The following is a 25,867-nucleotide window of genomic DNA, read 5'->3' on the forward strand; positions in this document are numbered from 1 at the left end:
CTGCTGAATTACAACTTATCACCAAACTTAAAACCATGGAGAAACCTGGTCTGAACAAAGACCTTGGATTCTTATCTCATTATACATGAACAAGCCATTTTTCACCTTTTCACCCCTTGCTTTTTCCTGTAAGACCTATTGCAGTCGTTAAGAGTCGTCAACAGGCTCATCACAGCTATCTGCCAATCACCCATTCCCACCACCCTTCTGAGTAATACCCCTCCCCACCTTCTCACTATATAGAAGGGTCTGGAAACTTCTGTTTCAGTGTATCTGAAGAAGTGTGCATGCACACGAAAGCTCATACCAAGAACTGACTTAGTTGGTCTTTAAGGTGCTACTGGAAGGAATTTGTTTTGTTTTGACTATGGCAGACCAACACGGCTACCTATCTGTAACAGAAATCCTGTTTATCAAGATAGCTGACAGTCGTCACTGATTGCTCCACCTGGGCATGGCGGCCATGCCTTTTGAGATGCTAAATGCTTAGTTCCTGAATCCAGGTCACAGGCTCACCCTATTCATACACAAATACACCCTCAAGACAGGATTTGAGTAAAGAGGCTTTCCCATTTCCTTCCTCACTGCAGAGGAACATTTGAGGTCACTGGCAGAGTCAAACTGGCTTCAGGATTGCTCTCCTGTACTATTACAGACGGGACGCGGGTGGCGCTGTGGGTAAAACCTCAGCGCCTAGGACTTGCCGATTGCATGGTCGGAGGTTCGAATCCCCGCGGCGGGGTGCGCTCCCGTCGTTCGGTCCCAGCGCCTGCCAACCTAGCAGTTCGAAAGCACCTCCGGGTGCAAGTAGATAAATAGGGACCGCTTACTGGCGGGAAGGTAAACGGCATTCCGTGTGCTGCGCTGGCTCGCCAGATGCAGCTTCGTCACGCTGGCCACGTGACCCGGAAGTGTCTACGGACAGCGCTGGCTCCCGGCCTATAGAATGAGATGAGCGCACAACCCTAGAGTCTGGCAAGACTGGCCCAAACGGGCAGGGGTACCTTTACCTTTACCTTTACTATTACAGACACATGGTTTATATACTTATGTGTTTGCCTTGTACATTTATGAATGTTTATTTTATATTTGGGACCTTAGAATTCTTATAACATTCACTTACTCAATACATGCAATCCTCTTGAAGACAGGTGGCCATTTTTCCTTTTATTCTTCGAAATAAGTCCTCCTTCATTGGCTACGTCCAGTCCATGGGGCGGAAAAAGGAAAAGAAAAAAAAAGAAAGATGGCCAGTAAACAGGAGTGAAAAGGATTGGGAACACCATGCAGGTGTTAGAATTGTAGAATTGAAAGGGACCCTGCGGACCATGTAGCCCAAGCCCTGCAATGCAGGAATATGCAGCTGTCCCATACAAGGATTGAACCTGCAACCTTGGCATTTATCAGTGCCATGCTCTAGCCAGATAAGCTATCCAGTCTTATGCTGCTCAAAAAATAATAATTCATTTTTAGTGTGTGAGACCCCAGAAGCAGAGACTGGTCTTTTAGCTCTTCATACTTGGGATTCTTAAAAAGCAGAGACATCACCTTGCCAACAAAGGTCCGTATAGTTAAAGCTATGGTTTTCCCAGTAGTGATGTATGGAAGTGAGAGCTGGACCATAAAGAAGGCTGATCGCCAAAGAATTGATGCTTTTGAATTATGGTGCTGGAGGAGACTCTTGAGAGTCCCATGGACTGCAAGAAGATCAAATCTATCCATTCTTAAGGAAATCAACCCTGAGTGCTCACTGGAAGGACAGATCCTGAAGCTGAGACTCTAATATTTTGGCCACCTCATGAGAAGAGAATACTCCCTGGAAAAGACCCTGATGTTGGGAAAGATGGAGGGCACAAGGAGAAGGGGACGACAGAGGGTGAGATGGTTGGACTGTGTTCTCGAAGCTACCAGCATGAGTTTGATCAAATGGGGGGAGGCAGTGGAAGACAGGAGTGCCTGGCGTGCTCTGGTCCATGGGGTCACGAAGAGTCGGATACAACTAAACGACTAACGGATTGGTTTTCCCCTTGGGTGTTGGTACTGTCAGAACCCCAAGGAAATGCTGTTTGGGTTTGGGGATAGGGTTTACTGGTTTACATACCTGGTGGGGTGTGTCGGAATTTTGATAATCTGTACAGTACTTCTTTCCAGTCAAGTTGGATTCTGGCACATAAGAAGTAATGACATCATCAGGAGCAGACTTTAGGGCAGAAGTCTAAACCCCCTTGCAGGAGAGCAAGCAGGAGTGACCCCCAGACATCGCAGGGCTGAAGTACCACAAGTAAAGTTATACAAACTGTAGCAGGAAACCCCCCCCCCCATCATTCAGTTTGTACAAACTTCACACACACTCACACACTACATACGCTACGCTTCTGTTATAAATTCATAGAAAATCAACCATACATCGGATTTGTACTGTTCCACTTTTATTTTACTCCATGAAGGAAGGACTACAAAATGGGGAAGGTTTGATACAGGGCAGCCATAATCCCTTGAGCATACCAGCACATACACAGGAGCCCTGCCCAGTTGCTATGCCAACCCTGATGGTCCTAGACAGAAGACCATCAAGATCACAAAGAACTTGCATATGGGAGTGGATTCAGCACAGACTGGAACAAAGGACAATAATCAGCTCTTCCCTCTGGGGGCAGGAAACTGCAAACTCCCCTCTGTCACCTGGAAAGTACTCATGGGGAGGGGGAAAGGGGGAACCAGCCAGGTGACAGGACACTCAGGTTACCACCGCAACTCCTCCCTCAGCCCCTCCTTTCTGTGATGTATGCATGATGTTTCTGGGGGTGGGCTTGATCTACAGGATGGGAATTTCAAAAGTCTTTATAAGACCTTGCACACCATTATTTTTTCTGTGTCTTTCCTCTCTCCTGCAAGTGAGGGGAGCACCCTGTTGCAACAGTTCAATAAAGTCCAAGCCTACAGGCTGCTGTTTTGCTCCAAGTAATCCTGGTTGGTGTCTTTGTTTTTGTCCAAGGGAGCCCTCAGATTTTTCCGTTAACACATTATAATCTAAATTTTGGGGTTCCGCTAAGACCAGGTGTTGCCTAAAGCATCACCAATTAGTAGCAGACTAAGGTCAGGAGAACATGATTGAATACCTTTTATCTCCCTGCTTTCTCCTGACAGGCTGCTGAGATAGTAAGAGTGCAGTGCCTCTTATCTCCTGGTTCCTTTGAAATGAAAAGTAAAAAAACAAACAAATGGAGAGTGCCAGACAGGCTCTTTTGACCACTTTACATTTCCAGCTAGGAGAGAGCAAAAAAAAAACCCCAATCAGCCTCTGTAGATGTTATGCCCTGATCTTAAGTGAGTCAAAATGAAGGATGAATAAAATAAGAAAATTGTCCAGTAGCACCTTAGAGACCAACTAAGTTTGTTCTGGGTATAAGCTTTCGTATGCATGCACGCTTCTTCAGATACACTGAATGAAGGATGTTTCAGATTGTTGCTATTCTGCAGATCAATCACATACAGAACCAGTTAGTTAATTAAAGTGGATTTTTTTGCTGCTGTGCAACAAACCTCCTTCCAGTCCCCCCCCCCTTTTGCATGCAGGATGTCCCAGTTTCAATCCCCACCATCTCCAGGTATGTCTGGGAATGTCGGCTGGCTGAAGCCGTGGAGAAGCCACTGCCAGTCAGTGTAGACAGTACTGAGCTAGAATAATAGAATCGTAGAGTTGGAAGGGACCCCAAGGGTCATCTAGTTCAACCCACTTCAATGCAGGAATCTCAGCTAAAGCATCCATGACAGATGGCCATCCAACCTCTGCTTGGAAACCTCCAAGGAAGGAGAGTCCACCACGTTCCAAGGAAGTCTGTTCCGCTGCTGAACAGCTCTTGCTGTCTGAAAGTTCTTCCTGACGTTTAGTCAAAGTCTCCTCTCTTGTAACTTGAAGCCATTGGCGTGAGTGCCTACTCTCAAGAGCAGGAGATAACAAGTTTGCTCCAACTTCCATGTGACAGCCATTAAGATATTTGTAAATGGCTATCATATCTCCTCTCAGTCTCCTCTTTTCCAGGCTAAACATACCCAGCTCCTTCAAGCGTTCCTCACAAGGCTACATGGGCCAGCTTCCTATAAAGTGGTACCTCGTGTTACAGACGCTTCAGGTTACAGATGCTTCAGGTTAACTCCGCTAACCCAGAAATAGTACCTCGGGTTAAGAACTTTACTTCAGGATGAGAACAGAAATCTCGCAGCAGGAGGCCCCGTTAGCTAAAGTGGTACCTCAGGTTAAGAACAGTTTCAGGTTAAGAACGGACCTCCAGAACGAATTAAGTACTTAACTCGAGGTACCACTGTATTCTTATTTGTATCAGGCATTCATGTGGAACCATGAAACCTGGAATCATACTTTATGTTAGGAGAAGGACCCTAACTCAACAGAAGAGCATCTGCCCTGCATGCAGAAAGTTCCAGGCTCAATCTCCAGCATCTCCATGTAGGCCTGGGAAAATATTTCAGTCTGCAATGCTGGAGAAGCGCTGCCATTCAAGTCTAATACCGAGCTGAGAGGACCAATCCTCTGGCTTGCTATAAGGCAGCTTCCCATGCATAGCTTCATGGCTTGTTAGAAGAAAAGTTGGTGTCTCTGGCTGGAATCGTTCCAGCTCCCAGGAGCGAGAGGATCTCCCCTTCTTGCTGAGCTTGTTTTCCGGTGACTGCCTTCCGACTGAAGCCAGCTAGCAAACGCATTTAGATGTGCTAATAGGACGCTCTTGGGGGTTGCAATGTAATCAAGTTGGTGTCCGTAATTGCATTAACTAGCCTGAGCTAATTGGACAGGCCCCTAGTTGGTGATGATGTAGGAGTGACTCAACCCGGGTTTCCATTTCTTAAGCGGAGAGCTTGCATTGCAGCTAGGAGAGTGTAGAACAGCACCAACTGTTTCCAGTCCCCTGTAGAAAATCTTTACATTTTTGTGTCACTGATCAAAATGTTCTGACAGCCCTCCCTTAAGTCCTCTTCTTTCACCTGTCAGTTCTTCCTGGGTCTTGTTTCAGCCTGTTGCCCCTTTCCTATACAACGTTTGACAATCTGCTGTGGGTCAATCACACAAGCTTAACTGCTATTTTCTAGCCCTTGTGTCAAGATTATGCTTACCAGGCAACACTGAGTGCAGTATTTGCTGGGAGATGGAGGGACAGCTGTCCCAATGATGGGCTTCAGCCAACATCTGATATAGCCCTTTACCACTCTGACTTTTAAAGTGGAGAGATAAAAATTGCTTTGTTGGAAGACTAAAGCCTTAACCCTATTCAGCTGTCCCCAGACCACACCCCCTCTTGCTAAATTGCACCCCTCACCAGCTCTCCACCACACCTTGAATGATTTAGCATGACTGGAATATGTTATAATAATTCCAAGGGGCCATAAATAAAATGAATGTTCAGAAGTGCACACAAAAACCACATGCCTGAAATAGTACAGGAGAGCAATAGTGAAGCCATATTGACTCTTAATGAACCCAAATATTTCTTCTGCAGAAATGGTTCATTTGCAAATCCTGTTTTAAGGGTATATTTTGTGTATGAATAGGGTAGTCCTATGACCTGGATTCAAGAACTAAGGTATTAGCATTTCAAAAGAATGGCCCAGACTGCCCAGTAATGCAATCTGTGACCATTATCAAGTATCTTGACAGGAGATAAGCCACTCTCTTAAATGTCTCTTTCTGTGATATATGCATGATGCTTTAGGGTGGTCTTTGGCTAAGGGGTTGGGCAATTTCTGAAGTTTTAAAAGTTATGCACACCTTTGTTCTGGGTCCTCACCTCCTTGCAAGGGGTGGGGAACTCTTTTGCAACAGAAAAATAAAGATCTGCCTTGCTTTCACGAAATCCTGTCTCTATCCATTCTTGTCTGACTGATAATGGACTTAGGGGACACTGAGTCCCTTGATGGAAAGCTGGGCTGTAAAAGCAAACCCTATTTTTTTCCTATAACATCTTGACTTTTGCAACCTAAAGGCACGCTCCATTGTCTTCCGAGACATGAAAGCCAGCACTTTTGCCTTTGGATCTGCCCCTGCTGGCATGCAACCCCTGGAAGGGAATGTGGCCCTTAGTCTGAAAATAGTTCCCGACCCTAACCCACCTACCCCCAATTGCATAGGATAGATCTTTCTTGGCCTGGGGCACTAGAGAGCTACTGCCAGTCACAGGTCCAGCCCTACCATTAGGCAAAGTGAGGCGGTCAGCCCAGGCAGTTGGCAACCTTAGTTGGAACTGATTCTCTTGGAGCTTGTTTTCTGCTAATTGCCTCCTAATTGAAGCTACCTAGCAAATGCATTTAGATGTGCTAATCGGACACTCCTGGGGGTTTCAATGTAATCAAGTCAGTGCCCATAATTGTGTTAACTAACTAGTTTGAGCTAATTGGATGAGCACTTAAGGGTGGCGAGGAGCAAGGCTCAAGCCTGCTTGCTAGCTGCTGCCTTTAATACTGGGACTCATCTCTCATAAAACCAGAACTCTGGGCCAGAACCAATGGAGCTGAATGCTGAAAGATTCAGGAGAGACAAAAGGAACAACTTTTTTACATTGTGCACAGTTGAACTATGAAATTGGCTCCCAGAAAATATAGTGGTGGCCGTCAGATTAAAGGTAAAGGGACCCCTGACCATTAAGTCCAGTCGTGGCCAACTCTGGGGTTGCGGCGCTCATTTCGCTTTACTGGCTAAGGGAGCCGGCGTACAGCTTCCGGGTCATGTGGCCAGCAGGACTAAGCCGCTTCTGGCGAACCAGAGCAGCACACGGAAATGCCGTTTACCTTCCCGCCACAGCAGTACCTATTTATCTACTTGCCCTTTGACATGCTTTTGAACTGCTAGGTTGGCAGGAGCAGGGACCGTCAGTTTAGAGGGCTTTAAAACAGGGGAAATAAACAAATTCATGGAGCATAATACTAGCCACAATAGCTATATCCTCCCTCCACTGTCAGAGGTAGCAATGTGTCTTTGAATATCCCTGAAATGCAAGCAGGGAGCATAGCTGTCAACTTACAGATTTGAAAATAAGGGACCAGCAGCCTCGAAAATAAGGGATAGCAGCCAAAATAAGGGATTTTCCGGGCACAGGTATGTTCAACTTCTGAGCCCCTCTGAGCCAAAGGCAGAAAGCCCAGCCAGCAGCCAAATGAAGCCTCATCAATAAGGGACAGCAGCGGGACATGGCACTGGGATAAGGGACTGTCCCGCCAAATAAGGGACACTTGACAGCTATGGCAGGGAGAGTTGTTATTGTGGTCAGGTCCCACTTTAAACACATTTCAGCTGCTGATATGGATCCTAGAACAGAAAGGAGACCATCTCTGTATAGAAATGTCAGTCTTTTTATTAACTTCCCTTCTTTTTTTTTAATTGTGTCATGTATCATTTTTGGTTGTTGCTGCTGATTTTGAGAGAATGTACACAAAGTTGAGAAAGCCCCACTACCCCCCCCCAAAAAAAGGAAATGAAATACACCATCTTACATAACATTTAAGAACAAGAAAACCAAAACACAAAGGCAGTTGACTGCTACGCAGAAAGTATGTGTTTGTGGTTGGCTATATACATATCTATGGAGACGAATCTATTTGCTAGGCCCTACCACACGCCAGTGTTGTTAGATTCCTTGCTGACAACTGAAAAGGAAGATTCTGAAGCATTGTGGGGGGAAAGTGTGCATATATGATATAGCAGAGGATGCAATAATATGTCCAAATGCAAGTATGAGTTTGGGTAGGGGCCCTTCCTCAACAGTATGGCGTTTTCCTGGCCTAGCAGAACAGTTGGCCTCCAGATCTTTTTTGTTGTTGTTGTTGTTCACTTGGTGGCCGTTGGGCCTACTAAGTTACGGAGCATGTTGTCATGGGTAACAAGAGTTAATCTGAAAACAGAGGAGGACACATCATAAAAAAGAAATGAGGACATAGAAGGTGAAAGACTGAGGCCTCAATATGAAGAGGTATTAACCGTGTGACGTCATGTGGCGTTCGGTCACCGGGGAAAGAGAAGAGGAAAGAGAGACTAACAGAAATATATCAGTGGTTAATAATAACTAATAACAACCTTCCTGTGGGTTGGGGATCACACTAAGGTTTAACCACTGTTGAGAAGGCTTGTTTCCAGGATGGCTTAATTCCCCTCAAGGGGATTAGTGAAGATGCAGAATGAACCAGAATATAAATGATAAAGTTACAGATAGGTAGCCGTGTTGGTCTGCCATAGTCAAAACAAAACAAATTCCTTCCAGTAGCACCTTAAAGACCAACTAAGTCAGTTCTTGGTATGCATGCACACGAAAGCTCATACCAAGAACTGACTTAGTTGGTCTTTAAGGTGCTACTGGAAGGAATTTGTTTTGTTTTGATAAATGATAAAGGCAGGGAAGGAGAAGGGGATTGGCATAAGGATGCGTGAGAATCTGCCTGAGGCATTTTTCTTATCAAAACCCCTTGTCGTTCCCCCCCCCCCCTCAAACCTTCACCCTTTGCCTAGAATTCAGCTTTGGGCAAAATCTGGTGACAACCTGGAGCTGAGCGAAACCCCCTCCCTGAGGAAATTCGGGAGTGCTTTGTTTTTCTCACTTCTCCAGAAATTCCTCAGATGCTTCGCTCAAAGCAGGAGCCCCTGACTGTGTCTAAAGCGAAATTCTGTGGCAAATGCATTGTGCCTTACTCCGTTGATAACCCCCTGTGGTTGCAAGGATTGGGGCAAAAGAGAGCTTGCACCCAAAGGTTAGGCAGAGATGGAGCACCAGCAAAATACTATCTTGCCTTCCGGAAAATTAGCATTTTCACCTGTATGCAGCCAAACAGGGGCTGAAGTAAACAGACAATGGTGGGGTGGGGTGACCTGCAATTGGGGAAGGGAGCTAAACCATCCTTCTGAATCTCAGAGACACGTGTATATATATATATATATTTGATCCTTGGATTAAAAGGGGGTGGGGAATAGGAAAAAAATACACCTGTGCTCGAAAAACACCGAGCGGAAGAGGGTTGTCACAGCCTTTTGGGCAGAAGAAGGTACCCCTGTCTGGGGAGGTTGCATGTCTTTCTTGCCAATGTATTGGGGGATTTTGAGGAAAACTAGAAGTAGGAGGACACCTGTCTATCCAGGCCTCAAGGCATCGTATCGGGCCTAGTGACTGATGGGAGTTGGAGCCCTGTAGTTCAGGGTGAAGGTTCACCCTAAACAGAAGGCCAGGTTCCCATTAGAAAACCAGCCCGGTCTGTTATTGTCTATCTACAGCTTTCGCAGGGAGGTCTTGAAGTTGACAGTGGCGAGACTGGGTCACTCAGGAGAGTCGCCTGTGCCTCAGGGAAAAAAAGTATCTGCAGAGTAAATCTGTTGAAATGAATGAACCTAACTTATCCAGGTTCATTAATTTCAGTGGGTTTACTCTGGGTAGCAAAGCATGGGTGTGATGGTGTTCCAAGATGCTGAACCAGCCTGTTTCTAGACTTAAAAGAGAAGAAGAGGCACCTCATAATGGGGAGGGGGCATAGTTTGTTCCCTAGGATTACCCTGCCTCAGTTTGCCTCATGGTTTTAATGTGCACACAACGTCCTAGGAGTTATTAATAATGTTAAGTCACTTAGGTGGGTGCAAATTCCCTATGCTTTGGATATACATATATGACGCGAAAGGCTCTCCATCAATATCTTAATAGGGACAGAGACTGGGCAGGAATATGCCCATATCCCATCAGCCCTGGACTAGATGGGCTATAATGAAGTGTGTAAGAACATGGCGGGATACAAAACCAAGAGGGTTGGATGCAGGGGAGACTATCCCAGGCCTCTCTCCTCAGGACGGAGGGCTGGGATCATCGCCCCCTTTTCAGTATCCAATCACTTTTCCGAATCGCTTTTGATGATGTTCATGAGGGCGTTTTTGAGGCTGTTCTTGCTTGGGGACTTGACGGCGGGCTTGAGGCCTCCGGCCTCGAGTTGGTCCCTCTTCAGTTCCATCTCGATGGTCATGACGACCTTCTTCTCGCCCGCCTTCTTCTGGGTACCTTCCCTGCCGGCTAACCGCTATTTCTTGGACCTCTTATCGCTTGCCGACTTGGTGAGGCGGCTGTGGTCCAGCATGGCGTACAGAACGGGTTGCTACAGGAGAAGAGGGAGGAATTCAGCAGGAGAGGGGAAACAAGGAGGGGAAAGAGAGTCTTGTCACCACGCAGGAAGCCAAAAAATGTGGGCCTGCTTGCCTAGGCCTGCATCCTTTTCCTCAGAGGCCAGGTGCCTTTGAGAAGCCAACAAGCTGGAGGATATCAGTGGCTACTAGCCAAGAGGGCTATGCTTTGCATCCACTGTCAGAGGCAGTAATACTTCTGCATGTGGAAGCCACAGGGCAGGAGATACCTTATTTTTCGCTCTATTAGACGCACCAGACCATAAGACATACCTAGTTTTTGGAGGAGGAAAACAAGAAAAAAATATTCAGAATCCCAGAAGCCAGAACAGCAAGAGGGATCACTGCTTTCGCTGCGCAGCGATCCATCTTGCTGCTCTGGCTTCTGCGAAAGCAACGCAAAGCCTCATCAGGGCAGGGGGAACGCTCCCTCTGCCCTGAAGAGGCTTAGCGCGGCTATTCCAGAAGCCAGAATAGCAAGATGGATCGCTGCACAGCGAAAGCAACAATCCCTCTTGCTGTTCTGGCTTCTGGGATAGCTGCACAGCCTGCATTCGCTCCATAAGACGCACACACATTTCCCCTTACTTTTTAGGAGGGAAAAAGTGTGTCTTATAGAGCGAAAAATACGGTAGTTCTTGTTTTTGAGTCCTGTTTTTGAGTTTCCCTCAGGCATCTGGTTGGCCGCTGTGAGAACAGGATGCTGGACTCGATGAGCCACTGGCCTGATCCATGAGGTTCTTACGCTCTTATCATTGGTGTTACATTGAAACATATATTTAAAGCACATGGTTTCCCACAAAAAAACCTGGGGACTGTAGCTTACCCCTCTTGGAACTACAATTCCCAGCACCCTTAACAAATTAAGGTTCCCAGGATTATTTTGGGAAGGCCATGACCTTTAAATGTTTGGTGTGGTCATGGCACAGGTTTCTTAAACCAACATAATATATTATGCCTCTCACTCATTTTCCCCCCAGACACATTCCCTCCTTCCCTCACACACTCACCTGACGGCCTCTTTTTGAAGAATCCTTGCCCAGCCTCAACTTCCCTTTCTCCATAGCGCTGAAATGAAATGGAAACAGAAACAAGTCATGCCCTCTGTGCTTACTGGAATGCATGAATGGTCCCTCACATTGGATATGTTTCTGTGCAAGCGAGGAAAGGGCTACACATTGCCAAAGGGAAAAAAGGAGAATTCAGGTTTTCCTAAATTTTTCACATGCTTATTTATATGCATAGATGCAGCTTTAGAAATAATTAATGTTATGTAATTAGAAATACATCTCCCCGGAGAGGTGCAAGCCTGAGTGACCAGGGCCACATTCACACCAAACATATAAAGCGCTATGACACCACTTCTAACATTCATAGCTTCCCCCAAAGAATTCTGGGAGCTGTCGTTCATTAAGGGATTTGTTAGCAGACCCCTTATTCCCCCTGCAGATATAGAATTCCCATAGTTCCATGGTACAAGGGAATGATTGTTAAACCATTCTGGGAACTGTATCTCTGCAGGGGCCCAAGGGGTCTCCTAAAAGGATTTGGGGAGAGAAGCCATGAGGGATAGTGATTTAAATGTATGGTGCAAATGTGGCTCAGGTAACTTGTGTGCTTGCCTGCTTGCTCAGTCTGCTGCTCAAGGGTTGATGGGCAGCATCAGACTTCATGCTTAGACTGGACTTGTGCCAAACGTTCTCTATGAATGAGGGCACACAGCTGCCCTCAATCTCAACTGCTGAGATCTTGCTCTCAGGGCAATTTTGGCTATCCCCCATGCCCCTGAGGTCTGGCTGGCCTTTACCAAGGGCCAATAATAATAATAATAATAATAATAATAATAATAATAATAATAAAATTTATTATTTATACCCTGCCCATCCCAAGACTTTAGTGTGGCAGGCCTTGCCCTGTGGAACTCCTCGCCAATAGAAATTTGTTCAGGAGTCATCCCTCCTCTCTCTCAGATATCTTCTGGAAACTGTACTATTTGGAGAGGACTTTTGAACCCGAGATTCTCTGCCAACCAGATTTCCCTGTGATGTTTCACTTTTAAAATTGTTTTTACTGTAGCATTATGTGCTTCTAGGTTGCCTACTGCCTCGCAATATTTTGTAATGTGCTCTGCAAGTATTTAAATAAATGGGCATAGCAAATGTTATAGATCCCTGTGACTACAGCTCCTGGCACTGTAGTGGAGGGAAATCTCTGAACGAAGCATTCTCCATGCCCTTAAAAATCTAACAAGTATATACAGAGTAATGCAGGTATGCTTTATGTTATGAAAATAAGGTGTTGTGATGTGTATATGTACTGTGTAAATGTATGTGTTCTATATGTTAATAAAACATTTTAATAAATAAGTAAAAAATAAAAATCTAACAAGTAAGGAGTGTGTGTATATAGCAGCCAGGGCGTTTCTGCCCTTCTATGACATGTCCATCGTCCTGGGTGCTTTACCTGAGTCTCCGCTGCAGAGTGGCTTGTCTCCTCAGCCAGCAATACCGGATGAGATAGGCGATCACCAACACAACAAAGACCACGAGCAGAACGCCTCCAATGACAGCTCCCAACACAACACCATACCTGGTAGGTACTACAAAGCAGAAGAAGGGAGAACTTTGCTGTTAAAAATTAAAAAGACCTTGCACAGGAGCTTCCAGCCCACAAGCACCACCTGCACCTGGGATGAGGAGCCTCCAAACTCCGGGGCCAAACCTGGTCCTCCTGGCCTCTCTTGGGCTGAGTTCTTTGGTTCTCTAGGGGGTCACCTGAGTCATCAGTCAGCTGACCTCACAAGAGCCAATCACTGTCCTCCAGGCCTTATAAAGCCCTGGCCGCAGGGTTTTCTCTTCAGACAGAGCAATGAGTCTTTAGCATAAGGTCTTTGCTTAAGTTTCTGCTGCTGCCTAAGCGGCTGAGGAGAAGGGCTTTTGCATCTGCTTTGCAGGTTCAATTCCTAGCATCCATGCGGTGTTCTTATAACTCTAGTTTTCTGACTTCATATACTGTGTTTTAATTCCTTAGCAAGTATTCAGACTCTTTTATACGCATTCATATCTCTCCTGGATGCCCCCTAACTCTATCCCACCCCTGGGCCAACTCCTAACTTAGAAGTGGGGAACTTATGTTGCAGTAGTCCATCAGCCCCAGCCACCAAGGAATTATGGGAGTTGTAGTCCAGCTACAATTGGTGCCTCTTAGGTTGCATCCTGCTTACAACATCTTCCTCCTCACACTTCTCTCGGACTTAAAGATGATGGAGTCACCTTGGATCTACCATCTGAGAGAGGAAAAGCAAGCATGGTTGCCCTTGCATTCTCTAGGTTAGTCATTTTGGAACTAGAAACTTTTCTATCCAAGCTTTGTACTTCCTGTCATAAGCAGCTGTGTTGTTTTCTTACACTACAAGCATCTCTCTGTGTGTGTGAGCGCAGCAGGTAAAGTCTGCTCTCTTAACCAGATTCACAAGCTGTGCTCTGTATACCAATATGAGCAGACCTTTCACCTGGAAGGGAAAGCTTACCATTTTCAAAGACGTAGAGCAAGACCTGAGACGACTTCCCCACGATGTCAGGGGGGTTCTTGACATCACATGTATAGGTGCCGTTGTCTATGTAATCCAGGTTATGGATGACGATGGAACCATCTTTCCAGCGAGGGTTACCAATCCACTCAATGCGCTCCTTGAAGCGTCCAATGTCATCTATGTAAGGTTGGCCTTTGGCATAGTGGAATATCTAAGGTGGGATGAGATACGGTCAGGAGGTGTGGGTGTGCCCTTGAGGAGCGGATGCAGCTCAGTGATAGAATGGCTTCTCCCTCTTAAACTGAAGAGCAAAATGAATGAGGTAAAAATGCTTCAGATAAAGGCTTCAAATGCTTACCGAAACAGAGTCTCTGCCATTTTCTGGCTGAAAATGCCAAGTGATGGAGATGTCATCAGAGATCCATTCCCTAGACCAAAAGGAGCAGGAAAGCGTAACTTTGGAGCCCACCGTGCCATGGACTTCTCGGTCTGTGTAAACGTGGATGGCCAAAGTTGGAGTTAGCACTACAAAGGAGAGAAAATAAGAGACATGTTAATTTGGCTGAATGTTAAGAAGGATGCTAGATTATAAAAAATCGGCCACCACTAAATTAGATTTAAATTTGATGATAAGTGAGACTAAAGAAAATATAAATTTTTTTTGGAAGAATTGCTAGATTATATTTGAATGACTGGACATGAGATTTGTAAACAAGTTGATAATTTGTTTGGAAAAAACTTTTAACGATGTAAATGGGAGCGGGAGACGTGAGGGAGTCCAAAGAAGTGATGAAACTATGTTTGTGACAGAAGTAAGATTGTTTATTATTTGTGCATTTATATTTAAAAACTTTAATAAATATCTTTTAAAAAAAAGAGAAAATAAGAGACATGTATTGCGCTCTTTCCCCGTCATTCGTCCTCCCTTCCCACCCCTTTTTCCTTTTGTGCCATGTCTTTTAGATTGTAAACACAATGGCAGGGACTGCTTTACCACTGGCATTTGTCAGCTGCTTTGGGAGCCTCTCTTCTTCATTTCAGCTAAATGTTTTAGTTGTTTTAAATTATTTTTAATTGTGTTTTCATTTTGTAACCCACCCTGGGACCTTAAGGGGAAGTGCAGGTAATTATTATTATTATTATTAATGGCTTTGTACACACTAGGTATGGGGAACATTTGGCCATCCAAGTGTTGCTGAAGTACAACTCCTTACAGTCCTAGCAAGCATGGCCAATGGCCAAGGATGATGGTAGCTGAGAGAATAGACAATTATCTTCCTTTCGAGTCATAGATTTTTAGGTGGAAAGGGCAGGAGACATAGCTGTTTAAGACACACCGAGATCCTTTGTTTTGGCCTTAAGAGCAATATAAAAATACTTTAAGTAAATATAACTTAAATTAAACAACCAGGGAACTTCACTGCCAGCTAAATAACAAATTAAAGAGTAAGGTAATATATATTTCCGAAAACATTCTTGAATATCTTTGACTGTGGTCCTGTACTCATTCACTGAGCAAAAACAAAACAAAACCCTGTTGTACTTGTATAACCATATACGGTAAATCAAAGAGAACAATTATAAGAACAGATTAAAAGTAAAACAAACAAACAAACAAACAAACAAACTATAAAATACGCACATAGAGTGAGTGTAGCTGCATATGGGTTAAAGTCCAACTAAAGACTATCAGCGATATCAGATTATTAGAGCTGTCTAATACAACCAGATTTTCCTGGACATTACTGAGATTTCAAAGTCAGAAGTGATGTCCGGGGAGAATTTCCGGAAGGCAGCAGCTTGTCCTGAATCTTACTTTTTACTTTTTGAAATATGGCAGCTCTGTGATTATCAAGTGTTGCTCCAGATTTGCCAGGCTTGTGACATAGGTTGTCTTTAAAACAATGGTTTCGCTATATAGTATGCCATAAAATAATGCCAAAGCATATAAAAAGTGTCTGGAGGTTCTAGTCCTGGTTGAAATCTCAAGTTATGCATAATTTTCTCCATTATAGCTATATTTCAGAGTGAGTGATTCCTTGACAAACTGCAGTCATGTGGTTTAAATGTGTGGTGCAGATGAGAGCACAGAGAGAGCCTGGTTTCATCAAAACTCTTCCTAGCAACTGATATTTTCCCTTCCTGTAAGGAAAGTCATTTTCTACCCAAGACCAATCAAATTATTTTTGTATCAGAGCCAGTAAGGGACTTGTCCCCCTCCCTGGCAGTAAAAAAACAACAACCGCACACCAATCATAATGAATAAACTGCCCACTAATATTTTGCCATCTTTTCATGACATTTGAAATCAGCTGTCACCAGTGAGTTCACTCTCCCTAATGGTAGGACCGGCCCTCTTAAATCACTGCAGAAACAAGGTGACCTGGAGAGATGCCCAGGGGTGTCATATGCTTCCTCTGGCCTGGAGTGTGTGAGAGGCAGACCTATGTGGGATAGTGGAGGTGTACACAGCTCCCTTGTTTGGAAGGAAGAATATGCAAGGCTCTGACTCATGAGACTGGCCCTGTGTGACCGCTCTCTGTAAGACTTTGTTCCTGTCTCCACACCCCCTCGCCCATCCATCTGTAGTGTAGGAGGTTCCTTCTGCAGAACCTTGCTGTGGTCCACCATCGCCACCAAAAGGGGCTGTGGAACATTGCTGATCTACCCAGAAGCCTCCAGGGCGACATTTGGAATCAAAGAGGGCATTGTACACCACACAATCCCTTCTTTTTGTTGTTCCACCCCCGGGTACAAATTCCAACATGTCGGGCAATTTCCCTGAGCCAGGAGATTTTGCCCCCGTTCTTTTTCTTCTCTCTCGCATGGCCAATAAAACAGGCCTGCATATTGTGCGAACGCATCCGATCTGAGCCAAGGCATTTTGCTGCCTGAGGCAAAGGGGCGAGATGGCTCCTCTCTCTTTCCATGTACTGATCCTGGCTGGAAGGGGAGTTCAATCTTAGGGCACTTTCTGACTGTCGCTATTTTAGGAGTGGGATTTCAATCACAGACCAGCGAGTTCAAGTCACGCAGTTATCGTTGACTGGCAGCCCTTGCACCACTGACCTGCTTCCCTCAAAAATTGGACTATCCCACCCTTGGGCCAACTCCTAAAGGCGGGACAACACTTGTTTTTGGTACAACATCTCCCACAAACAACTCAGGACAGATGCTCGATGGACAGGTCGTCCAGAAGAGCCTATGTTTTGACAGAGGTGGGGGCACAATGCTTTCCACCAGACCTGCCACCCCCTCAGAGCAGTTGGGGAAATTCAGGAAATTCTTACTTACTTCCTGAAGTGGCCATCTGACTCCACCTGGTCGTGGAGCCATCCTTGCAACACACCAAACCGAACACAGGCCGTCAGCCTTGAGTATTATGGCCTGACAGGCTTCCTAGTGGGTTTTGTGTTCTGTTTTGTTTTTGCAGTCCCAGGCAGGCGGGATAGAAATAATTATCAAGAGAGCCTAGCAGACCACTGTACACAGCTTGTCTGTTTGCTGCATTTTCCTTGGAGGCCTGTAATTTGGGGTTAACTTTACACTGTGTAGAGAAATACAGTGGTACCTTGGTGGTTGAACGCCTTAGTTGTCAAACAAATCAGCTCCTGAACATCGTAAACCTGGAAGTGAGTGTTCTGGTTTGCAAATGTTTTTGGAAGCCAAATGTCCAACGTAGCTTCCGACTGGCTGCAGGAAGCCACACCTTGATTTTCGAACCTTTTCGGGAGTCGAATGGACTCCCAGAACGGATTAAATTCGAGAACTAAGGTACGACTGTACCTTCCTTTGTACTGAGCTTACTGCTGCTCAGGATTTTACTGAAAGCAAAACTTTCCTGCTACTTGTATGCGAGGAAAACGTGGTTGCTTATTTCCTAAAACCAAGCTGGAAACGGCTGACTCCAAAATTTCATTGGGTACGGTCTATAAAACTCTGTCTCTTTACAAATACTGCATTAAACTGGCATGGGTTGGGGAACCCATAAATTTGGCAAAGCTTAATGACTCAGCAACTATAATTTTGGTGGGAACCTGTTTGGATTGTTGTGGTACCTTTCCAAATGGCCTTGCTTTAAAATGCACAATAAATTCTCACTGTAAAAAAACCAAAAACAAGTAAAGTAAATTAAAGCCCCTAATTCTACATTTTGAAATTATTCGCGCAACATGTCTCGATCGGCACATCCCAGATGGTATAATTAAGATGCCCGTAATTGCTATGCTTAGAATACTGAATCTAGAAAGATAAGGGTATTTGTACAAAATAGTCCTGGGCTGTATACACACCATACATTGAAAGCATACCCATATCACTCCCAAATAAGCTTTATTTTCCAATTTAATTTTTACGGCTTTTTAACAGAATGGGATTGCAAAAGCAGAAGCTAGCCATATCTAGTGTTTCCATATAGTAAGTAAGTAAGTAAGTAAATAAATAAATAAATACAAAAGTTGTATGAAGCATATCCACTAAAGAAGAAAGAAGCAAAACACGCAAAAGGGCTAGAGTAGAAATTGAAACTTGCATGGTATTAGTAGGTAAACTGAGGACCAGGTTCCCAGTATTTCCACAGAAATGCACTATGCACAGTTCCACAGTTGCATTATGCGTTTCTTGTTGCTCTGTCCCAGCTCCTGCCAACCTAGCAGTTCGAAAGCACGCCAGTGCAAGTAGATAAATAGGTACCGCTGTGGCGGGAAGGTAAACGGCATTTCCGGGCGCTCTGGCTTCTGTCACAGTGTCTCGTTGCGCTAGAAGCGGCTTAGTCATGCTGGCCACATGACCCGGAAAGCTGTCTATGGACAAACGCCGGCTCCCTTGGCCTGAAAGCGAGACGAGCACCACAACCCCATAGTCGCCTTTGACGGGACTTAAACGTCCAGGGGTCCTTTACCTTTACCTTTTATCTTCTTGCACAGTTGCTGCTTCCACAGTTGGAGGCAGCAATGCTTCTGAATTGCTCCTGAAACTACAGGAGGAGAGAGTTACTCTTGCGCTCGGGTCCTGCTTGCGGTTTTCCACAGGCATGTGGTTGGCCACTGTGAAAACAGGATGCTGGACAAGTTGGGCCACTGGTCTGATCCACCAGGCTCTGCTTATCTTCATAACGTTTTGGGATATTTGATTTGGAAGATTCATTCATTAACTGGGTAATGACTCACCAGCAGAGAGCCACCAAGTCTTATGGGTCAACCTCTTTTCTCTCTGCCTTTACAGTGCTTTAACTTTTCTGATACTGCTATGAATAAAAGTGCCCCTCACCCAAAGCATCTTGGGTACTGTAGTTTAGCCCTCACAGAACTACAATTCCCAGCATCCTTAACAAACTGCGATTCCCAGGGTTCTTTGTCGGGAGAAGTGTCCTTTAAATGTCCTTTAAATGCACAGTTCATACAATGACACACATACGCACTACGTTCTCATGTTCTTGTTGCCTTGGGAAACATATGCAGAAGGTGCAGAACAGAAATATACTAAATAAATACACTCCCTCCCTCAGATATTAACATTCTTACCGGTATTTCTCCTTGGTAAGGAAAGATGAACTTTACAAAATTGTCTAGTGCACCTTAACTACTATATTTTTAAAGTTGCTAGTGGAGACATTTGCAGATTTCCCACTCTGTACAAGGGATATGGAGTGTACAGTACTCCTAAACTGTTATATTGCATATACTAGATGGAAACTAGTGTACCTGTGGCCCAAGACATACTTTCTTACTGGGGGTGGTATGTCAATTTGAAGCACACGTCTTTCTAACAGAGTCCTGGAAACTGTGGTTTGCTAAGGATGCTGGGAACTGTAGCTCTGCAAAAGCTAAATTTCAGTTCCCAGGATTCTTTGGGGGAAGTCAGGAGCTTCATATGGGCAGGGGTGTATACAGCCATGTGCAATCTGAAAAAGGAGGCATTTTATGTCTCTCTGTAGAATGGGTAACAGCACCATCCTATACATTGGTACCTCAAGTTACAGACACTTCAGGTTACAGACTCCGCTAACCCAGAAATAGTACCTCGGGTTAAGAACTTTGCTTCAGGAACAGAAATCATGCTCCGGCGGTGCGGCAGCAGCAGGAGGCCCCATTAGCTAAATTGGTGCTTCAGGTTAAGAACAGTTTCAGGTTAAGAACGGACCTCCAGAACAAATTAAGTTCTTAACCCGAGGTACCACTATATATGTCTACCGACCTGAAATTTTTATTGAAATTTTTACAGTGAGTGAAAGTGAATAAGAAAAACAAAAGGGGGAAAAAATGAAAAGGGGGGGGGGACATAAAAAACAAAAGAAAGCCGAGGAAAACAACAATAACAAAATAACAAAAAATGTAATTAAGTTTGCAGAACTATGCACTATATATGTAAGCAGATAGACTTCTTATTTCCCAGTTGTTGTTGTTGTTAGTCTTTATATCCCGCCTTTCTTCCAAGCTGGGAGTCAAGGGAAAATTAGCCATTATGCAACCTGATCTTTACATCCAACAACACAATCAGAACTCAGGACATGGAATTTTGGAGACCAGCCTAAGACCCCTCCTGTCTGGCTCAGTGACTGCTTATAGCTGCAGCCTCCAAGATGGTCCCTTCAGAGTCCTTCCCTGCCTCTTCCCACCTCGAAATTAGACTGGGGGGAAAGTGTTCTATTCTAAGCAATAGCTATTGTAGATAGGTTGCGGTCAATGGTAGCTACTGAACCTTTGGGACTTTCAGGGCAGAAAGCAAGGGAGCCCAACAGTAGGTGGCGCCAGAGCCAACGGCAGGCAGAGACTGCTACAGTAATTCTAGACAGTCTACACATTGCCCCTTAACTCTATTTCCAGCGCACTCACACTCCTAGCCTTCCAAAGCTGCTGACATGTGATATTTGCCACAAATCCATATCGAGCCTGTTGTTTCCCGGGAAGTACTGTCGCTTGATGCGTTTCCCCTCTCAAACCCTTTTCCCGGCCAAGCAGCTGCCTGAGTCCTTGTAGTGCAGCTGCCAGTCAGTGTAGACAATATTGGGCTAGATGGAGAAAGAATCCAACTCGGGAAAAGGCAAGCTTCTTATGTCCCCTTGATCTCTCACATCCCCATTCTGAAGGAACAGCCATACAGCTGGGTGGCAAGGCTACCGCTTGGCATGCAGGAGGTCCCAATCCTCAGCATCTCCACGTTGGACCGGGAAAGACTCCCTGCACGAAAGCTGTTGCCAGTCAGTGCAGACAGTAATGAGCAAAATGGACCAGGACAAGCCAGCTTCCTATACAGTGGTACTTCAGGTTACATACACTTCAGGTTACAGACTCCACTAACCCAGAAATAGTGCTTCAGGTTAAGAACTTTGCTTCAGGATGAGAACAGAAATCGGGTTCCGGCGCCGCCACCGCAGCAGGAGGCCCCATTAGCTAAAGTGGTGCTTCAGGTTAAGAACAGTTTCAGGTTAAGTACCAACCTCTGGAACGAATTAAGTACTTAACCTGAGGTACCACTGTATTTCTGTTAATGTCTGCGTACCCCATACATTTAAAGCACACACATACACAAATATGCAAGAATTCTGGAAACTAGTTTGTTACGGGTGCTGGGAATTTAAACTCTGTGAGCGGTAAACTACAATTCCCAGGATTATGACTCCTCTCTCACATTTTCTGTTTCTTGATTCCACTGCTGTGTTTAGACTGCATTGTGCCATATGTTTTTCTAATTTCCTTATTTTTTAAATGTTCATAACTCTAAATCACATTGGGGGGTTGGGGTGGCAGGAGAGGCACATTCCCAATGAACCAAAGGGCATGATATTGCATTTTATGAAATAAAAAGTCCTAGGTGCCTTCTGCACACCCTGCAAAGACTTGCTCAGGCAGCAAAAAAAAGAGGGGCATTCTTAGAGATCCATCCAACTGGAGACTGGAAAAAAACGAGAAAGCATGGGAGGCCACGATCACGTATAAATTGAACTTGTCAGTAAGGTTTCCAGGTTAGGAGCACCTGGTGGTTTCAAGGTTCAGTCCTGAGTCCTAGGGATGGCTTCTGGTGATGCCACAGGGGCAGGCCCTGGAGACGGAGGTTAATTGGGAAAGGGGAGCAAAGGAGGACAGACACCCCCCCCCCACAGCAGAGGCTCTGCTATAATTTGCAACCAGCTCCTTCTGGGCTGAAGCCTGCAAGCTGCATGCACAGCGCAAACATGCTTTATTATTAAAGGCACGCCACTCTCACACACCTGGAGATTCAGTCTCTGCACGTGCCACATGGAGGAGCCAGGCAACCCTGAAGACTTCAGGTCAGACCTGGAAGTCTGGGCATCCTCCTTGTCAGGAGGTCGGGGACAGTTAAAGGACACGTATTTCCTAATGGCTTGCTTTGGTTGCACTCCCTCCCTCACGCACACACTATCGATTTTCCAAAAGAGAATGGAAAGAGGTCCCAGAGCAATATAAAATGCATCGCTTTGTTCTTCTAACACACCTCTCAGCTGAGATGGAAGCAATTTGAGTTACGACTGCAATAGGTCTTTGTGGCTGTTTTTAAAAAAGAAGGGAAACGATTGGTATTTGGGCAATTTTTGTCCCTGTGCCAAATCACAGAATTGTAGAATTGTAAAGTTGGAAGGGCCCACGAGGGTCATGCAGGCCAACCTCATCTATCCACCCTGAAAACAAATCAGGGTGCCTGTTCAATGGACAGGTAATTTGAAAGCACCTTGGGATTTTAGGCTTCTAAGTATAAATAGTTACAAAACATATAACCCTAACTCTGCGGAATACCATCTAATTAGACTTTAATTTGATTTTGACCTGTTTTTAGGAGGTAATTTAATTATTGTTTGATTTTATACTAATGTTATACATCTGATATTAGCTGCCCTGAGCCCGACTTTGGCCAGGGAGGGCAGGATAGAAATAAAATATATTATTATTATTATTATTATTATTATTATTATTATTATTATCATCATTATCATTATCTCATGCTAATACTGAGTCACCATCCTGGACTTCCAGGGATGCCAAAGTTGCAGCATCCAAAATCACAGGGCTGGGTAGGATCCAGAAAGCCACTATTGTCAACTCCTTTCCTAGATAACGAGATCATCTCTGGATCACTCCAGCACCCCACCATTGCTGCCCAGATCAAACCACATTATAGACTACCACTATGAGGCACAAGTAACAATAAATATAGGGCACCCAGACCAGGATTCCACTCCCTTACCCCCCCCCAAAAAAGAAAAGATGGACAGTAGATTCAGGATAGATATAATACATAATTCGCTTGTGGAACTCTTTGCAACATAATTATGATTATTGGTTGGTATCCAGCTAAGTTCCTCCTCAGATTAGACCTAGTAAAACCAATTACATTAGTCACGGTCATTGATTTCATTGGGTCTACTCTGAGCTGGGTTAAGTTATTATCATTGGGCTGTATCTAAGTCCTGCTCAGAGCAACCCCACTGAAATGAATGAGTTTTAGTTAGTCAGTCAGTTCACTTCAATGAGTCTACCCTGAGGACTAGTATTGGATGAAACCTATTACTTTTGCTGTTACACACATTACTGTTTTAGTTACAGATTACATCAAGATAGAAATATATGCTGAAAATCACTTAAATATTTTTTCCCCAAGTGCCGCAAACATTTTCAACAACAGAAAAAAAATAAATGAAAAGGATTAGAGAAAATCACAGAGAATACACAGATCTGCTTAGCATGATAGCTAAATAGGTACAGAATCAGAATTAGCAGGAACAATTACAGCTAATGGTGAAACCTCCAGGTTCAGGGACAGTCTACCTCTGAATAGCATGCGTAAGGGGGGAAGAAGGGAAAGCCATTGCCTGAATGCCCTTCCATGGTCACATCTGGCTGGCTGCTCCGGGGAGGAGGAGGAAGAGCCCTCCCTCCAGATGTTGTTATCAGCAGCTCTCATCAGCCCCAGCAAGCATGGCTGATGGTCAGGAATGATGGGTGTTGTACTTCAACAGCATCTGCAGAACCCCAGGCTCCCCATTTCTGAGCTGCATGAACCGGCAAGGCAGCCCGTATGTTCGTAAGGAGCAACTATTCTGCACAATAGCCATGGTGGAATTTGAACCCAAGTCCAGCGGTCCACACTAAATTAAATCACAATCATGGGGGGCAGGTCCCTTGCGATAGCAAAATGGAGCCTCCTCCCTCACTCACTCACTGAACACCTCATCATTTGAGTTCTCCTGATAACCACCAACTTCTCCCTCCTTTTCCCATAGGGATTTCCGTTAACAGTATTAAGTGGAGTCGCAAAGGGGACTGCCCAATATCTCTGAATACGTAAAAGACTTATTGTCCGTTGCTCAGTCCCTGGGAGTATCCCGATGCCTGCAGCCCTGCAGAGACTCTGCCAGCCAGTGCAGACCGCACTGAGCTACATGGAACAGTGTTTTAGCTCGCTATAAGGCAACTGCCTTCCTATGTTTCTTTAAAAGCAGCAAACGCTGCTTCGCTGGAGGTACAGAAGTAGTGGTCCGGCGGCCACCTGCCAGAGACACTTCACCCCTGCATCGATCTGCTGGGGTCAGACTAGATGACCCCCAGGACCCCTTCCCATCGAAACACTGACTTACCCATTGTCGAAACCAGCACTGTGAGCAGAAGAAGGGCTCTCTCCCTCCCTGAGCTGCCTGGGGTCCCCATGGCTCCCCCCCTCTTCTTTCTTTCTTTCTTTTTTGGGGTTACTGTACAATCCCTACAGCCACATGAAGGGGAAAAGTTGGCGATGGCGGAGACGGCGGTTCCTTGGCGATGGGTGCCTTGGAGTGTGGCACCCTTGGTTTAAGAACCTGGCCGGCCTGGGAAGGATGCCGTCTCGGCAGAAACGCCGAGCCAATGGGAGCCTGGCATTCGGTTTCGTGGGGTGGGGTGCTTTGGAGCCAAGAAGGGGGGGAAGAACAAGCCAGAGCGGAACAAAAGTGAAAAGGGGGCATTTATGCCCGCTGGCTCGTTAAATGTTGCTCCACACGCTCCGGCGACATAGCTGGGCAAAAGAGCGGCCATTGTCAAGCCGCATTCTCGGCTGAGGTGTAGGCGATGTCACGGCCTCCAGAAGGAATGCCAGAGGAGATGAAGCCTCAGGGCAAGAGCGGTGGAACAGCCTGGTCCAAGGCCTGCATCCCTCTCTTCAGCCTCCCAATGGGTCGTCGTTATTATTCTCCTTAATACGTATTAAATTTATTGGTCACCTTTTTAACTGAAGCGGCTTACAGGTTAAGAACTTACTGTACAGTGGTACCTCGGGTTACATACGCTTCAGGTTACATACGCTTCAGGTTACAGACTTGGCTAACCCAGAAATATTACCTCGGGTTAAGAACTTTGCTTCAGGATGAGAACCAAAATCGTGCTCTGGCGGTGGCAGCAGGAAGCCCCACTAGCTAAAGTGGTGCTTCAGGTTAAGAACAGTTTCAGGTTAAGAACGGACCTCCAGAACAAATTAAGTTCTTAACCCGAGGTACCACTGTAATTCGTTCCAGAGATCCGTTCTTAACCTGAAACTGTTCTTAACCTGAGACACCACTTTAGCTAATGGGGCCTCCTGCTGTCGCCGCGCCGCTGCTGCGCGATTTCTGTTCTCATACTGAAGCAAAGTTCATAACCCGAGGTACTATTTCTGGTCTGTAACCTGAAGCATCTGTAACCCGAGGTACCACTGTACAATGTGTAAAACAAATGAGCACATGTGTTCAAACGAAAAAGACAAAGACGACCCTATTTTTAAATGGCAAGTTTAAAACATCCCCACCCACTCAAAGAGGCCACAGACGATTACAAACCGAAGGCCTGGAACAAAACAACATCCCCTCCAGCATTTCTCTGATTAAAATAGCGATGTCCTAAGGGAAAGCAGGACATTCTGCGATCAAATCAGAAACTGGGATGGCTTCTGTAAATACGGGACAGTCCTGGGAAAATAGGGACACTTGGAGGGTCTGAAATAAATGTGTTTGCTGCGCACCTAAAGGCGTCTAATGACGGCACCAGGCAAACTTCCCTGGAGAGACCAATGCAAGGCAGGGAGCCACCACGGAAAAGGCCTGTTCTCATGTTGTCACCCTCCAGCCCTCTCACAGAGGAAGCATACAAAGAAGGGCCTCAGATGATGAGGTCCGGGTCAGTGCATATGGGATGGGGCCGTTTCTGAGGTACTGGGAGACCTGAGCA

At 45.3% G+C, this 25,867-nt stretch overlaps 1 protein-coding gene and 1 long non-coding RNA gene across 2 annotated transcripts; one reads left to right on the plus strand and one right to left on the minus strand.

Moving 5' to 3' along the window:
* Positions 1 to 7,053: 7,053 nt before the first annotated feature.
* Positions 7,054 to 9,236, plus strand: LOC309330118. Its single transcript, XR_014151282.1, has 2 exons — positions 7,054 to 8,213; positions 8,400 to 9,236. It is a non-coding gene; the product is annotated as an uncharacterized lncRNA (long non-coding RNA).
* Positions 8,475 to 24,478, minus strand: MPZ (myelin protein zero). Its single transcript, XM_081841402.1, has 6 exons — positions 24,274 to 24,478; positions 14,041 to 14,207; positions 13,680 to 13,893; positions 12,614 to 12,749; positions 11,161 to 11,218; positions 8,475 to 10,125 (listed from the first exon to the last, which is right to left on the minus strand). Exons 1-6 carry the CDS (start codon positions 24,341 to 24,343, stop codon positions 10,051 to 10,053), a joined length of 720 nt encoding a protein of 239 aa, XP_081697528.1. The 5' UTR covers positions 24,344 to 24,478; the 3' UTR covers positions 8,475 to 10,050.
* Positions 24,479 to 25,867: the final 1,389 nt, after the last annotated feature.

Source organism: Podarcis erhardii, assembly GCF_964252035.2.
Source record: "Podarcis erhardii genome assembly, chromosome: 15".
Classification (NCBI taxonomy): Eukaryota; Metazoa; Chordata; class Lepidosauria; order Squamata; family Lacertidae; genus Podarcis; species Podarcis erhardii.

Excerpts from the sequence above, each read along its gene's own strand:
- MPZ (XM_081841402.1), bottom strand. The coding sequence starts at position 24,343 with ATGGGGACCCCAGGCAGCTCAGGGAGGGAGAGAGCCCTTCTTCTGCTC. Across the intron at positions 13,894-14,040 it reads ATGGCAGAGACTCTGTTTCG|ATATTCCACTATGCCAAAGG; the intron begins GTAAGCATTTGA and ends ATCCCACCTTAG. Across the intron at positions 12,750-13,679 it reads GCTCTACGTCTTTGAAAATG|TACCTACCAGGTATGGTGTT; the intron begins GTAAGCTTTCCC and ends TCTGCTTTGTAG.